Source organism: Numenius arquata, chromosome 19 (assembly GCF_964106895.1).
Source record: "Numenius arquata chromosome 19, bNumArq3.hap1.1, whole genome shotgun sequence".
Taxonomy (NCBI): Eukaryota; Metazoa; Chordata; class Aves; order Charadriiformes; family Scolopacidae; genus Numenius; species Numenius arquata.
The window spans coordinates 6,623,659-6,640,873 of record NC_133594.1 but is presented as its reverse complement, the minus strand read 5'-3'; the positions used below and the strand labels follow the sequence as shown (position 1 = coordinate 6,640,873).

The following is a 17,215-nucleotide window of genomic DNA, read 5'->3' as shown; positions in this document are numbered from 1 at the left end:
ACTGAAAAGAGTCTGGCTCCCTCCTCCTTCAACCCACCCTTCAGATACTTATAAGCATTGATAAGGTCTCCCCTCAGCCTTCTCTTCTCCAGGCTAAAGAGTCCCAGCTCTCTCAGCCTTTCTGCATAAGGGAGATGCTCCAATCCCTTAATCATCCTCGTTGCCCTTTGCTGGACTCTTTCCAGTAGTTCCCTATCCCTCTTGAATTGGGGAGCCCAGAACTGGATGCAGTATTCCAGTTGTGGCCTCACCAGTGCAGAGTAGAGGGGGAGAATGACTTCCCTCAACCTACTAGCCACACTTTTCCCTATGCAGCCCAGGATTCCATTGGCCTTCCTGGCCACAAGAGCACACTGCTTGCTCATTGTCATTTTGCTGCCTACCAGGACGCCCAGATCTTTCTCTTCAGAACTTGACTCCAGCAGGTCCACACAATGTAAGGAAGTCAGCACTTCTGCAAAATTCCAGGTTTGGAAAGCACCTCTGTCTGTACTGTGCTGGCCACGCTTAAATCTCCACCCACCTTACCTTATTCCCACTTTAACATCCCCAAAACGAGTACCTTCCACAGTACAAGACTGAAGTGTTAAGACTGATACAGCTAAAGATACTGCCAAAGCAAGTAAGTTGGTCCTTTGGAGTCAAGCGTTCTGTTAACTGTTTTGTGGGTTTTTTAAACTGTAAGTAGCAGTCAATACTCAGTAGTTCAGAAACAGCTCAAGCCATCAGGGCTGAGAAACCAGACAGCACCCAGTGACTCACCATACCACTGGAAATAGGATGGCTCCACAACACAACAAGTCTACCAGGAAGAGGATTTCTTTCCACAGTCCATATTCAGTGGTCCCCTCTTCTGTTGACTCTATGATAATGTACGCCACATTTGCCAGTACCTACAGGACAAAACGTGCTTAATGGTTTCAGCAGCTTTCTAAGGAGGTATTAGATGAGGGCTGCCAATTCAGCAAAAGCTGTCCCACAGGTACAGAAAGAGCCCATTCAGTAACATCAATAGTTCTTCTGCAGCTCTATGTCAAGTCACACATTCAGCAGCATCTTCACAGGATTTACAGAAATAAAACTGATGGGAACTTATTTCTGCTGACATTCAGAAAGTAGTCCTTTTTGTTATATACTATACTGAATCTACTGTATCAATGAAGATAAAAAGAGCAAAGTCTATTTATAAATATGTACAGAAACAGGACTCTGCATACACACAGAAAGCAAATTGTCAAAACGCATTATTCTACATTAAGCTAATAATTCAAACCGGTCATTGACCCTATTTTGTAGTCCATACCTGAGCTCTGTAAGAGCCTCAAACACTAATTATATACTTTTTTTTGCAGCTGGGTAAGGGATTCCTGGGAAGGCAAAAAAAGCTGTTCTATCTACAACAAATAGAAGTGCTGCTCTCCTATTTACTTCCGTTCCTGGAACAGAGACAAGCACTGATCACTTTGAACACACTGGGAAAATTTCCCTCACACAACAGATATACAGGTCTCTGTTTTGTCCTTTTTTTTTTTAAGCCAGTTCAGCAAGCATTTCAGAAGTGACAACTTTCATTTAATTTCTCTGCTTAGTAGTTTAGCACTGTTCTGCAGCCCAAGTTTTGTCCCAGCATGAACATACCTACCTTACAGCAAGTTGTTCATTTGCTGACACTATTTGATCACTGTTATCTCGTACTCAATACAGGGAGAACAGGGGGGAAAATTACAAAAGTAACCAGCTCAACCAATAATTGTAACCAGTAAGCTTATACAAGCCATAACTATGTGGTATTTTGAGAAGGATTCACAGCATTTTACATACAGTTTCCACAAGATAGTTAAGTATTGACACAGCTCAGTCCTCACCTGAAGTGGGATGACAATCATGAAGATTTTTTTGTCTTTATCTGACAGGATGTGTTTAATGAAAGCCCAGCCTGTGCCAATAAGGGCAATAGTGATGAACAGAAGAGCACCCTTCAGTCTGAAAGAGAAACAGACACTGCAGTGAGAGACTTTATCACGCTTCCTCTTCTGCCCAGGTTCTCTCCTACAGTCAGTAAAGCCACAAACCCAAACAAATGCCTTGCTATTCATAATTTTGGCAAGTGCTTATCCTACAGCAGTGAAGCAGATGTACTTGCTTACAACTGTGTACCACATAGCAGCATCACGCTTCATTCACAATTGTCAATATATGCAATCTTTTCCTGGGAGAGTCATCCATTCACCATCGTGAACAGGAGAATACACTGGCAGCTGCACCCTCTTACCATTCACACCCAGAGCAAATTAGACTGAATATTAGTAAGAACAAAGAAAAGCAAAGCATTTCTTTTCCTTTTACTCCTCCACCCACATAACTATCGGTTCTCTGCAGCTGCCCTCTGTAAGTACAGCTTTCCCCTTCACACAGGGCTGATTGTTGTGTCTTGTCACTCAGAACACAGTACTAAAGAATCAGCAATTTTCCAGCTTGCTCGGGAGGGGGGAAGCCCCACAGGGAATTCAGTTTCATTGTCTGAATCCATCACATCAATCTTCTGACATACTTACAGGTGAGTGATGTAATAAACAACAGCCCAGCCTTCAATAGGAAATCCCTGAGAAGAAATGTAGTGATAGTCGATCTGGAAGCAGAAAATACAGTATGTTATTTCACAAACTGCTCTTCAGCACCCCACCCGTGTCTATAAAACAGCTCTGCTTGACAGCCACTTCAAGTTTCATTTTCCAATCCCTGTGTACAAACTCAGCTCAGATGTAACTCAGTTACACCTCAGAGAATACTTCCTCCCAATGTGTTCTATTTTTGTTTAGCAACAATGAGGTCATTTCCACTTGCCATATTTCCTAAGTGTTAGGGAATATATCTTATACAAACTACATCCTTCCTACACAGCTCCCACACTTAACTACAGTTAAACAACTGCATTTGTAACCTATTTATTCATTCATTGTTCAAGGTCAGTCGCATTAGGTGATTGGAGGCTTTCTAGTTTCACTTTCACTAGAAACCAGATTGAAATCGTTACACTCCAAAAATGTGTGTAGCAGTTACACTATCATGAATGTGAAGGTGAAGTTCATAGCTGGCACAAACACTGAAGGATTAAATGCTTGCCATTACCTTTATGAGATCTTTCTAGTGGAAAGGCAAAGTCAATACAATTCAATACACACTTTATGTATGAGAAGTGTCAAAGCTTATAATGTTAGATCTCTTACAGCACACCATAATACTTCACCTAAAGTAGCAGCCCTGAATTTTAAAAATATTCATCAAGGTTTCCATTCATTAACATTTATTGCAAGCCATGTAGCTGGAGCAGCACCATAGCTTGAGCTCTCAGGCCAGTCTCAGATGGCCAAAACATCAGAATTCATTGAGTCCATCCAACCCTCACACACATCGCTGCTTTCCCACTTCAGGCTGTGATCTCAATTGTATTTAAAATCAGAACTTGCTGATGAAAATCAAATCACTTCCAGCAAACAGCTGCAGTTCAGTTCCAACGCTTCAATATGAAAGACATTTCTCTCTCCCTCCTATTCTCCCCTCCCATAGCAGAGTTGTTGTTTTGTTTTTTGTTTTTTGTTTTTTTTTTTTTTGTTTTGTTTTTGTTTTGTTTTTTTTTTTTTTAACAGTATGCCCTGTTTCTATTTCCCAGCTGAACAACGTACGGCAGAGAAGTTATACGTACCGCATGGAAGACTAAGGACAGAGATTTTGTGAAAGGGAGGGCTGCCATTAGCCAGTGAATCTTAAAGACATCATTTCTTGGAAGAAAAAAAAAAAGAAGAGCATCAATTAAGAGCCAGCAGTAAAAATTTCAGTTTCCAAGGGTATTTCTTTAAAACCTATAAACATCAAACAGTAACTCCCAGGTTGAGTTAGTGTAAAAGGATTCCCTTTAATGCCGCAGTCCAAGTTTCTGCAACACCCCAAACAACGTTTCAACTATACATTCTACAACTCTTGTTTTCTAATACTTGGGTTAATTAAAAATAGTAGTTCATAGGAACATCTTGCATAATGCTTTTAAAGTTTGCTAAACGTAATTCAAACAAACTATAAACTGTATGTATCAGGCATAGAAAATTGGGCCAGATTTGGAGTTTTAAGTGATTAAATCTGACTGAATTGGGCATTATAAGGGAAGGAATAAAAAAATAAAAAAAAAATCAAACAAGGTAGGCCCATACTTGTCACTGACAAACTAGTCTGCCTACCTGCGTTTACGGAGTATGTGAATCCAAACAGTCCCAGACAAGAAAAAGAAGATAGCCATGGAAATGTAGAGTTTTGGCAGTGGTATCTCACCCGCTGAAAGGTAGCTTTCAGGATTCTTTTCCGTAATCTCTATCTGAATATTAAAGGTGTTATATGTACAGTTCAGAAAACATTTTGCTAAAGCATTGATTTAATTACAGTTCACAATCAAATTCAGACATTTAAAATTAGCTTTTCTGAAGCAGTGACTGTTATAAGACTCATAAAGAAAAGTAAAAGCAGCTTTTCGTCCTCAAGAATTTCAAAACATTTTGCAAAATTACACCCACAACAATAATTTCCTTGAAAAGCAGAAAAGGACAGAGGTCCAATGCTTCAGTTATGCAACATAATTCAGAAAGGCAAAGTAATTTTCCCAAAGAACAGTTGCTCTCTGTACCAAACTCTACAGAGTTTACCCACATTCGATGCAGAAAAAGTATCTACAACCTTGCATAAGAAAGCAGGTTTTTAGTACAGTGCCGATTTTAGGTGTGGAGAGAATCATACAGAGCTGAAAAACTCACTCTTAGCTTTACTACTGTGGATTTCTTCACCTGTCAAGAGAAAGGAAGAACTCTCCTGCAAGACTATTACCCTGTGACTGAGAAAACAGAAGCTTTATTTAACATCCTATTTATGCCCCTAAACAGCTTGATTATATGTGCTAGGACTTCATTAAAATAACGCATCAAGACTAGTTTGGGGTACTGAAACTGTCCTGCATCTCTAAGTAGAAGCAAGCAGATTAGTTATCCAGGTTTTCTTCTCTTTCCAGTTTCTTCAGTGCATCAAAGCAACAAACAGCAATTAAAAAAAAAAACTTAGGTCTTCTAAACATACAAACTTCAGAAGCAGGTTTAAAGTAGTCTAGTCTGAGTTAAGTTACTGCTGTTTTGTCACTACATGTTCCCTTGCTTTTCCCTTGCAGTGGTGTCAGCACAGCCATGTAAAAAAAGTTCAGGGGTCTGAGCTGGCTAAGAACTACCTCAGTCAATGAGAGGATTCATTACAGAATAGCTCACTACACAGCAGCGTGGATGCCAGCCTGAGCACAGGAAAGAGAAAGAAGGGAAAGCCTGAGCTCTGACAATGCACTCTGCCTCAAAAGAGCATAGGACCAAACCCTTGGATGTTATAAAGAAGTAAGACAGTTTCTATAACATATTGCCATTAAGATGTGCATCTAACACTTTAAGAATGCATCTTTAATTAGGCCAGAAAAAGCAAAAACACTGAATTCACAAATACCAACAATTTAGATTGCAGCAACAGCCTTACTATCTGCAATTGTGTAAAGAAAAAAGTGGTTTTTGAGCCCAGCAAAAGACGAACAGCTGGTTTAGCTCCCAACTCATTACAGCATCTAGTCACAACTGTGTAGACTGAACCCAGCCCACACGCAGTCTTCAGATTTCCAGTCATTTCTCCAAAACTAGTATTTTAATTCTTCTTACTATAGTTGCTTCCTTCACAAATGCCACCACAGAGATTAAATGCACAATTCTGAATCACTTCCCAGCCTGTATACACACTCGTGTACAGTGTGTTTGGTAGACAAGCTGGCATTGAAAGTGGTATGTTTCAGTCTAAGTGAATGAGTTAATCACACTTTAGAAGCAAATACTCACATCGAGACTAAATAGCTGCTGATCATTAGTCGGCCCACCGCTGCCAACACATTTATGGAAGTATAGGCTGTAGAGACCTTCTTGGTTATCAGAGCTGATGTTGAAGAAAAACTGAAAATAAGGAATAGGACAGTCAGCGTTCCTCTCATTCACAACAGGGTTGCCCTGGCAAGAAGCCATCTCTACTAAAGCATGAAAAAAGTCAGTCATTTAGGGTCAGTTGGTTCCTGTCAGCCAGTATAGTGTTCTGAGGACACCAGGGTATCTGCAAATTTCATGCAAAATCATTGCACCTATTGCTGATTGTGCACTCTGGTGATCCAAGACCTTCAGGTATCAGTGTTAACTTACTTCACCACAGAGAAAAGTTCACAAGAAGTGTATATTTAACATGGTAAAGCATACAATTTCGATCATACTTGCCCTAAGGCATAAGCAGCTATTCTGTTCCTCCTCCAACTTTACAAATTGTGATAGCTATGAAATGAGATTTGTGTCACACAACAGATTTCAAAATGTGTTTGTTTTATAGTAACCAACAATCACAAGTGAAGCAGGGTGACGAAACAAAGCGTTCATCTGGTTTCATACAGGATATGATCAGTCAGACCACAGCTATTTGCTGTTAGAAATCTGCATGCACTAGTTGCACCACAGTAAACTTTAACGCGCCCAGTCTCACAGACTAAGATATTCAGAACTGCATCATACCAAAGACAGTTTAAAACAGCTCCCACGCCTTACGAAGAAAGATTTCCCGCACTTATTCTTAATAACAGTCCACTCAAAAACTTACTGAGCTATCAGAGAGGCATCTATACCAGACTTTTACTTTTCACACAGTAGTACAGTGAAGGAACTGTCTGCACACATTAAGACTAGACACTGACAGACACCCTACCTGAAATGAAAAAGTTCCTCTGTCATTGTGAATGTGATGTTCTTGTTCTACTATCCTCTGGGAAAAGGAAAAGAGACTTTTAGATATTATTTTTTTTTATTTTTTTTTTTTTTTAAATCAGGTAACTACCACATTTTGCTACATAATCCAGGCAATCCAAACTGCATTCTGCATATTTACAGCACAGGCTGAGAGCAACAGAAAATAACACTCTCCACTTTCTGGCTACACTTATACTGGAATATTCCCCCAGATTTTCTGAAGAACAGTAGATAGTTTCTTACCTGGGAAGACGTTGTACTTCGTTTGGACTTCTTATCTAGAGATGAAAGTATTAATGGTACATTTAGATTGTTTGCATTTAGACATCCTCATAGGCTACCACTTTTTACACATTGCCAATACGTTACTCAAATCTTCCTTTACCTGTCTGTGTGGCAGTTTCCTAGATAATCATTAACAGAGATTCTTACCCAGTCTCTCTTTACTCCCAGGACTCTTCTCACAAATTCTAAATGCATCCTCAAATGCTAGGATAGGCTTCTCTATTATTATACCTTCTACAAAAGCCTACCCAAGAAATATTAATCTAGACATTAATATATGGCCGGACAAATACATAGAAGTCCTAATTAGCCCTGGGGAAGGAAAAAGTTCTCAGCTCTTTATTAAGCAAAGCCCCAGAAAAAAACCCAACCAAGCAAAAAACAAACAAGAAACGAAAGCACAGGTGACCTGCCAGGAAGCAAAAGTTCAAGACTTAAGCTTTGCTTTTGGCTCCCGCACATCAGTGTGCTGTCCATGTGCACTTTTTAATGGAAAAAAAAAATCAAAAATAGAGCTTAATTATCAATTATCTTCAGTGCCACCCAGCTTTAGTTCTTGACTTGTTAGAAGAGCTGTGCATGATTTGCACCCATATCAAAGCTTATAAACATGACATGGTGAGACAGACTCAGACTACTTCAGATCAGACTGCTACACTTTTAAACTCTTCCAGGAAGGGATAACATGAACTGTTTAGAGTTAATCTCAGCTCTGATGGGATTATAGAATTGTTTCGTCTGCTGGTCTGGAAGCCAGACAGACTTGTGCCTCCAAGAAAGGTTACTGGTACAGTTACTTCTCCATCCCCATAGCTTCTAAGTGACAGACTAGATTTCAACTCTTTATCTAAAGAAGATCAGAGATGAATAGAAACATCGGCTGGAAAGGACCTGTGGAGGTATTTAATCTAACTTCTGACTCAAAGCACACCTAGTGTCAATACTATATCACACTGACCCTGGCTTTTAGTCAAATGTTTAAAGTCTCAAAGGATGGGGGTTCTACAACTTCCACATATGATCTGGCTACAGTACTGTAACACCCACCTAGGGAAGTCATCTTTTCCCTCCTAGCATTCAATCTGAAACACCCAACACTTAGTAAAGGGGAACAGCCAAAGGTTGCATTGTGTGCCATTACTAAAAATCGCTTGGCATCGTTGTCCTTCTAACCTTCCTTCAACTAGTTGTTGGTGGCTACCAAATTCCCCTTTAGCCTTCTTTTTGCCATACAAAAGACAACCAAGTACCTCAAACCCCTCCACACTGGTACTTGTGTGGAGTACCAGTATGTACTCCACACTCCATACTCAAACAGTCATGTTAGGTCTCTGCTGGATCCACAGAACACAAATCACTGAGCAGAAGAGACTCCAGCCCAAAAGGTAGCTCTATGCACAGGTTTACACAAGACTGCATCAAGTTCTAGCCTAAGGGGATCCCAGAACGTGACCCCAACGCACTGCTGGATGCACATCAACAAGGACCTAGCAGTGGAAGCACATATAGGTCAGGTTTAGCAGCCTTACCTTTGCTGCCTGTATTTTGGTTGGTCTTTGCAGGACTTTTACCAGAATCATTGCTCTGTTCAGATGTTTTTAGCGGCTTGGTACTTAAGGCAGTAACATTTTCCTCAGGCATGAATGAAATTTTAGGTAACAAAGAAGCAGCTTCTGCAGAGAACCGCACTTTCACCCTAAATAAACAAAGAATTTTTATACAAATTGAAAGTAAATCAACATTCCTAAAGAAGCTGTCATAGCCTAGATATTCCAATAAAAGAAAATCAACTTGGCCTGTTTTTTTTTTTTAACCACAGAACAGGGAAACACCAGGTCATGACTTAAAGCAGCTCAGTATTGAGCTGATCACTGTGGGAGAAGTCACACTATACGATTACATCAAATACAAGAGCAGCTGAAGGAAAATAAGTTTATTCAGTTTTAGTAACCAGGGTCTCATTAGAAATTATGTTTCCACACAAACATAGAAACAGCCTCGAAGGGACTTCCATAAAATAATTCAAGACGAACAATCAGATTTTTGGTGCAAGAGCTGCAAGTGAGACCCAAGACTTCCAGGTCATACCCTCAGTACAATTAAGGTATGATTCTTTTGCCCTGTGTCCCCCTATTCCTCCAGCAAGAATTCCTGGACCGTTTGATACTACAGATTTTTCTTTCACTCTCAACTACCCTCAGCTCTCAGGTACCCATTAAAAAATAAACTACGTGCACAGCAGCTTTCCAAGCCCTTAAAGAAATTCCACAAGCATTACGTTAGCTTCAGCTAGAGAAATAACTTTAAATTGTAGCGTACGCTATTTACTCACACGTCAGTTTTGAAGTCCAGAAGTAAGATTACAACAGAGACATCTTGCTCTGGCTTCTTTTTCAAGATACAGTAATCCAATTCTTCATCCTGGTAATAAAAACAAAACATCTCTGAAGTGCCCTCCTGTTTATAAAAAATGGGACTCGTTCTCCCCCAGGTAGGGGTTACCATTCTTAGTCCAGCAAGTTGTACAATTGAATTATCCTTAACAACCAGCCCAGGTCTAAAGGCTTCCCCTTTTTTAATTTTATTTCTTCTGACCACTCCTGGAGTAAGGGTGACTATGAGATGTCTCCATCTTAGAAAAGTACTCACATGTCTGACTCTTACCAGGTAAGTGGAGAACCCATCGTTCCTTGTTCGATCCAAACTGAACCCCACCTATGAGAATATTGAGAAGAATCTGTCAAATTAAAACAGCTCAGGTTCCTCTAGGATCAGAAGCCAAACCACCACTGAAAGAGTGAAAGATACTGCTCTCTAAATAAACCTATGTTTAAGCCAGAATCCAGGTACTTTTTCCTCATTATCTAATTAGACAGAAAAAAAAATACTCAAATATAATAAACTTGCTGCTTCATCCATATGCACCAAGAATAAAATAAATACTAATCCAAACCCAAACTAAGTTCAGTAGAGGATCCGACAAGTTGAAGTTTATCCTTAAAGCAGAACGGATAGTGTTCAAGGATAAATCTCACAATATCCATACCCTCATAAACAGCTCCTAGTGGGGAGCAAAGCCAACAGCACCAGCCGTTTGGATCTGACGCCTCACACAAGTTACACATCCAGCACAAGGGCAATTTCACAGGAAGCTTAATACTGTCAGTGCACTCAAAGTAACTTACTGATAAGCCATTCTTGTCATCAGAGCCCACAGGCGGCTTCAATGAAAGGTTGCTGACACTGACTTTCATGAAACCATCCTTGAAGAAGCCAAAGGTGTTCAGGTGCACTTTCTGCCTCACATCATCCTGTAAGAAAGGAAAGTAAGTTTATAAATCACGTACAGAGTCATCTATAGCTGCAGTCAAAGAGGAAGCAGGGTGACAGAGACTGACACTTAAGTATGCACGCAGAACATCTGATCTTGCCAAGAGAAAATTTCTTTAGGATACCTTCAGATATAACCAATTATTTCACTGGAATTAACCAACTCTTCTAGTAACCTGAACAGCAAGAACTTTAAACAAATGTGTCTTTGCTAATTACCTGGCTATATAACTGAGGAATATGCCAGAAAAAAAAAAAATTCTGAAAGAAGTTAAATGTCTTGCATCACTGATTAAACAAAATATTGCTACAAAAAAAAAAAAGAGACTGTAGACAAGTCAAGACAACTATTCTTTGAACGCAAGCCACTGTCATTGCAACAGACTGAAAAGGAATTAGTTGACTATAGTGATCTTACCTAACCGAGAGCTGGGTTTTGGCCAAGTGTTTAACAAATATCACAGTGTATTGTCATCCCATCAGATCTTCTGTAAGGCACGGTCAATGTTTGGACAGTCAAACACCAAACACACTGGAAAACCACACGTATGGTGTAGATGAGAAAATTTCTTATGTGGTCCCATTCCTCCAAATTATTTTTAGCAAGGCCTTGCATCTTATAGGTAGGATAAATACCAAAAAACTGGATATGTGGGTTTAAACAGAATCACTTGGGCTCGTTTCTCCAAAAGGAGAATTCCAATCCCTTCTTTTTCTCCCAGTCTTAGCCACAGAGTCATTTACTTCCTCTCAGTGCAGCAATGAAACAGTAGAAATTGATCCCTTTCCATGCCTTGCTCAGCTGATAAGGGTTCAAGTACAGTGAGCTCTGTTTTTTTTTTAAATAAGGAGATCATAAAGGGCCTCACATGAAAAGCAGTAAACTTTTCCTCATCTGATGTGGCAGCTGTGTGTAAAGTCACATCCCCATTACTTTGCATTCATAAATCAATAAATAGGCATGCAGTTGGACCCTCAATCTTACAGGATCATTAATTGGAAGGAAAGCAGAAATAGAGCAACAAGAACAAAAAAGCAAGTTTACAGTATGTTTTAAAGCCCTTTTACTAAAAATAAGAAAATTGGGTTTTCCTCTTGTTTCTTCTAGGAAAAGATAATCAGATTGCAGAATTCTCTAAGCACAGAAGTCAGCTGCTAAAGAACAAACTGTTCTGGACAAGGCACTGGAAGACTGAGCTATGAACTGCAGAAGTACAGTAAGTTCTCTCTCTTCCTTTATCCCCAGTATTAATTTTGACATCTCTGCATAAAACATTCCTGATGCATAAATATCACTCACTGTAATAGCAGGACACTAATCCTGACACACCTAACCTGTAATCCAGCTGTAATAAGATCGCCCTAACAGAATAAAGTTAACCTGGCAAATAACCAGATGGTTCCCTTAATGCTCAAAAGAGGAAAAAATGTTGATGACACATGGCTCACCAGCAGATGCTTTGTTCCACAGAGTATTACAGCTGTGCTGTCTCCGGGTTCTAGGTCACTTAATGTGCTTGAAACGAGAGCCCATCTGGTTCATTTAGCACCGCTTTCAATGTAATTTCCCAGTCAGAATAGAAGATTAATACTGGCTCTTTACATAGCACATCACATATTTAACCACATCTGGACAGATAAGCGTTTGTCCAAGTAATTAGGTAGAGGGGAATATGAAGGGAGGAAATACAGTGTCATCCAGCCACAAGGTGTTACACACCTTGTAAACGTGACCAGAGACAGCTGCTTAGTTCAGGATACTCACAAAAGCTATTCAGCTCAATTTAAGTTTATTTACTCTGCTGATTAACTAATATGCTCCCCACCAACAAAGATAATTAACATACAACACACACACTTTCCTCCCTGGTTTTATCTCGGCTCCGAGTGCTTAAGAGTTTACAGACTTAGTTCACAAATCCCTCAGCTTTACATGATCCCACACACACTGTCACCAGGTGCCACCAAGCAACAGCACGCCCTCCGCGGGCATCTACCACTCCACATATCAACAGCTTAAAGATACCGGCTTACTAATAATTGTCTCACCTGTCACAGGAGGTTTAACTGACCAGAAGAATCTGGCTTTTATTTATAATGACTCAACTGCTGACTTCAGAAACATTCACTTCAATTTTACAACAAAGGAGTGAAAAAGTAAATACTTAAGCACCCGAGTTGTTAGCATACACATTATTTTAATTTCCATAGGATGCATTTTAACAATTAAGTCTGACTCTTTGAGAAGAGATGATCTGGGACTCATCACTAACAGGTTACAGGCAAACTAATACAGTAAGTTCTCAGAGTATTTCCATAAAAGTCTTCCCCATTCCTTCCACTCCTTTAGGATAAAAATTGATCCTGCAACATTTGAGGAAGATTACAGGAAAGTGGTATCCAAGATCCTGTAGCCCAGAACGGGGAGAAAAATGTTCTTTAATATTTCATATGAAATCTAATTGAGATCATGCTATCAGTACCATGACAGTTTCATCAGAGGGTGCTTACCCTTACATGGAAGGAGTTCTGTTATTTCTGTGAGACTAATGGCAAGACTTATAACTTGTGTAAGACAAAACAAATTATTGTGAAAGGTACTTTCAACTTGAGCAATTGAAGCCTGTGACCTACCAACATGGAAGGGATGCAAGTATTCACCAACATCCACTGAAAAATAACATCTTCCAAATAATAATTCCAACATAAAACTGCAATCTTGACAATATCATAAATAGGACAGGTCTCACTTCCCTTCTGGAAGCCAGTTAATTGTAAAGATAACTCACTTTAATAAGAAACTAACATTGCAGCTGCTACACAGCATTGGCAGTTGGATGGTTCTTCTTGATAAATCACTAGAAACTGGTATGTTTGGCTATTCACAAGCATTAAACTTAACCTCCTCATTCTTTGAGACAGTTTTGCGTTACGCAAAACATAAGGTTTCAATATCATAGCATTCAACTGTTAGGACAAAAAAAACCCATCTTATTTTAGGTCAAGAGAAACATTCCAACCACCAGTTACTTCTGGAAACCTCTGAAAATTGTTTCTAGTCCTCTATAACTTCAATTTTTGCAGGGGTTTTGTTTTGATTTTAAACATAGCTCATTAAACTAGTGAAGCTGATAACAACTACTATTAACAAAGAGAGTCTCCCTTTGACAAGGTTAGTCTAATAGCAAGATTCAAACAAATCATTTTTCTAACTCAGAAGAAATAAATCATTTTGTACGCTTTTATAAAGACAAAAGAAAAAGGCAGGAAACCACTTGGGCTGTGGCTTGCTTTTCTGACAACAACAAAAAAAAAAAGCTTCACCTTAGCACACTAATTACAAAGACACAAGAATGAGGCTATTCTAACTTCAGCAATAACGGCTTGTTTGAGGAAACCTAATATCAAACACTCACACAAAGCTGTGGCCTTTAGCTTGGCACAGCGTCAAAGCACGCTTACAAGCAAGGAGCCAATGGCAAGAACACTAGAAGGGAGATTTCATTGTGAAAGGGTGCAGTTGTTGGAGCCTGATGTTTACATAAACGCTGTAAAGCAGGGGATGAAGCAGAAAGGGAGAGACTGCGCATAACAATAAAGCTCGTGTTTATGCAAAAGGCGGAGAAAGGAATTAATGTATTTCTACTTTCCACAGTGCTTGGTAGGTCAGTGTTGCAACTCACATAAAAATACCTACAAAACTAAAACCATGCCAAACTTTGATCATAAAAATCAGTAAACACAGTTTAGTTAGTTGAACCAGGCAGTTAAGAGACACCCTAATAGGAACTAGAAGCCTTAATGCTTGCTGATGAGAACCTTTGCTTGAGGCCAATTTGAACATTTTCTACATGAGAGAAAAGCATCGCTGCAGAAGAAATTCTTCCAGCACTCAACTGTTGGTCATAAGTTCCGCAAAACAATAGTGTAACCAGCACAAACTTCTCAGTTTATTGCTTCAGAGAAGAGTTTACTTTTCGTGAAGCAGAACAATATTCATGTGGTGGCATATTAGACAACAACTACATAATCTGGGAAATTCCCTACGAATAAGCCATGAAGTCCCCCTGGCATTGACTGTTTCCCAAAAGCCGAAGGGCAGCTCCTGCAAAGTTCTGGAGCTCTCCCTAAACTCGTACAAGAGCAGAGTAATACTGGTCCTACTCATGTATCGTTTTAACTTCTTCCAATGTTTCCACTGGAAAATACTGCATGTTTTTGACAACAAGAGCAAAATTAATGACCTCATTCTAAAGATTCAGCGGCTGCTTCAAGAACAATGAAGAAGCTCTTAAAAAAACACCACCCCAAATGCGGCGTTCCTCTATCACGTAACAACTGTGCAGCGCTTCACTTAAAACACACCAGAGAGCAGCACTCTGTGGCAAAGATCTGCAGTTCCAATCTGCACCATTTCCTATCAACAACCCTAAATAACTAGTTTTCCTCAAACACAGGCACGGGATGACACAAGACACTTTCAAAGCACAGCCAGAAGACTATTAAACCTAAAGAGAGAGCTGTCAGCATCAATATCTTCTACCTCTATTGATTGCTTGATTTATGCAAAGAAATTATATCCAGAAGGCTAATAAGACAGCCATGCAGCCTTTTAGACTCAAGCAAACAGTGATCAGGACAGGCAGACTACTGCAGAGCACAGATTAAAAGCAAAACCAACCCCAAATCCCCTTCAGAAGCCTCCCTCCATCCCACGCTCAGCCCTCTCTGTTCACACACAGCTTTCTGCCTCGTTTTCACCAGGACGTGAAGCGTTTGCACCTTCAAACCACTGCAGTTCTGAGGCCCCTTCAGGCGTTTTCCTCCCCACCAGTAGAAGGCCAAACAAGAAGGGATGGGGCCAAGGGACCGCAGGAGGAAATAACGGAAAAAGCAGAACACAGTGAGGCCCGGGCAGGTCGAGGCGCAGGGAGAGAGGCCAGAGTGCAGCAAAAAGGCACGAGGACCAGAGAGAGGCAGCAGGACGAAGCTGAAGGCGCGGGGAGGAGCGGAAAGCCCCGGCCCGCGGGAGGCTGGCAGGCCCAGGCCGCCTCGCCGCTCCCCTCAGCCGACCTAGGGGGAGCCCAACGCGGCCGGGGCCGAGCCTGCAGGGACGGGAGCGGCGCAGACCTTACTTTGAGGGTGAGGTGATGGACGCGGGCACCGGCCGGGCCCACCCAGAGCAGCAGCAACCCCAACACGACCGAGGCCCCCGACAGCGCAGCCCCAGCGCCGCGGGCCGCCATCTTTATTCCAACATCAGCATCCTCTTCCCGCGCCACTTCCGGGGTCAAGGGGCGGCGGGGGGGGCACGTGACCGCGGCGGAGCGGGGCTGCCCCTCCCTCCTGTCACTGGCAGGTCCCGCCCGTCGCAGCCGCTGGTCTCCTGTCACCGGGGTTTGTCCCCTGCCACCGCCGGTTTGTGGCTTCTCAGCCCTTTTCTCTGGCTTCAGGGTCCTTCTGGGCTGCCCCCCGCCCGGAGGCTGCCTCACACGGTGCCCCCTGCGTTGGGCCAGGCCCCGCAGTGAGGGCCGTGGCGGCGGCCGGGGCCCTGTGGCAGCTCCCTCCTCGCTGGTGGCCCTGGCAGGGGGACACCGGCCAAAGGGAAGCAACCCACCGAGCCTGCCCCAGGCCACGCTGCGTGGAGGTGCTCGGCGAGGCCCTGGTTTGGGGTGAGGCACCACAGAGCTGCTTGGTCCCCAGGCGAAGGCCGGAGCTCTCCCTGCCTCGGCCCTCAGCCACACGGAGGCTGAGTTCGGAGGGAGGTTTGGGGGTGTCGCTTCCAGCCCAGCCCCGGGGACAACCAGCACGTTTCAGCTTCTTCCTGGGAGCTATGGCGAGAGCAGACGTCTGAGCAGCAGGTAGTCCAAACAACTGACAAACTGCCTTTCTGTTCAAAGCTGGGTTTAGAGTATTAAACGTCACCAAAAAAATATGTAACAAAACAAAGGGCTTTATGCCTCTTCAGTGGAATAGTTTTGCAGCTATTGAACTATTTGAAACTGGTAGCTGTAGTATCACTTCAAAATGAAATGACAGGCAGGTTGGGCCTGGCTTCTTTGTTGCTCAAACTGAGAGTAACACAAGAAGCAAAGTGAACATGAACAGTGGCAATTAAAATCGCTTTTAGGCTAACACATTGCTAAAAAAAATTGAAAGACAGCAATGGGAAGCCATCAATGTAATTCATCAGCGGGGAGTCCTGTGCCGTCGGCTCTTGGGACTCAAACATTCTGATTTTCCCTTTCAGTGTATGGAGTAACAGCTGTGCAAGTTTCTTCATCTAAAGCCAGATAAACAACTGGATTGGACCAGGCAAGTAGTAAAGTGCAAGTGAGGGAGAAAAGGCAGAGAAAAAAATCAATAGTCTTGACCTTTATATTAGCAAGATTATGTAGAATGTCACATCTTTGTACAGAGGTGATTCAGATGTTGCTGCATGTTACCTCTTACAATTTCATTTCCTCCTTTTTCTTTTACACTCTTAGGTAATAAAACAAAAAACAAAAATCTTGCCGTCAGCCAAAGAAATCTGGACTGGTACCAGAAAAGATTTGGAAGCATGAAAAAAAAAAAAAAAAAAAAAAAAAATCAATCTGTGTTTTTCTGGTAGGATTCTTTGGGCAGTAACTTGTGGGTGCCGCTAGATGTCCTGTCAGCATCAGGCCTTGCCGTGCAGGTGGCTACACCCCACAGACTGTTAAGAAGTCTACGTAACTACAAACGTCAGATAATTTATTCTGAAAAGATAACTC

At 41.5% G+C, this 17,215-nt stretch overlaps 1 protein-coding gene across 3 annotated transcripts in view; it reads right to left on the bottom strand.

The window, feature by feature from the left end:
• Nucleotides 1-15,740, bottom strand: part of GPR107 (G protein-coupled receptor 107) — a 39,786-nt gene extending 24,046 nt beyond the window's left edge. The window contains exons 1-13 of one of the 3 annotated variants that reach the window (XM_074160988.1): nt 15,596-15,740; nt 10,316-10,441; nt 9,795-9,845; nt 9,463-9,551; nt 8,660-8,826; nt 7,089-7,123; nt 6,805-6,861; nt 5,904-6,014; nt 4,233-4,366; nt 3,704-3,779; nt 2,556-2,629; nt 1,866-1,983; nt 763-893 (exon numbers count right to left, since the gene is read on the bottom strand). In XM_074160988.1, coding sequence (XP_074017089.1) covers nt 763-893; nt 1,866-1,983; nt 2,556-2,629; nt 3,704-3,779; nt 4,233-4,366; nt 5,904-6,014; nt 6,805-6,861; nt 7,089-7,123; nt 8,660-8,826; nt 9,463-9,551; nt 9,795-9,845; nt 10,316-10,441; nt 15,596-15,706 — 1,280 coding nt within the window. In that variant the 5' untranslated portion in view covers nt 15,707-15,740. Of the gene's footprint in view, nt 1-762; nt 894-1,865; nt 1,984-2,555; nt 2,630-3,703; nt 3,780-4,232; nt 4,367-5,903; nt 6,015-6,804; nt 6,862-7,088; nt 7,124-8,654; nt 8,827-9,462; nt 9,552-9,794; nt 9,846-10,315; nt 10,442-15,590 lie in introns of all 3 variants that reach the window. The other 2 variants (XM_074160991.1, XM_074160990.1) reach the window with 2 other exon arrangements.
• Between the last annotated feature and the right edge of the window lie 1,475 nt (nt 15,741-17,215).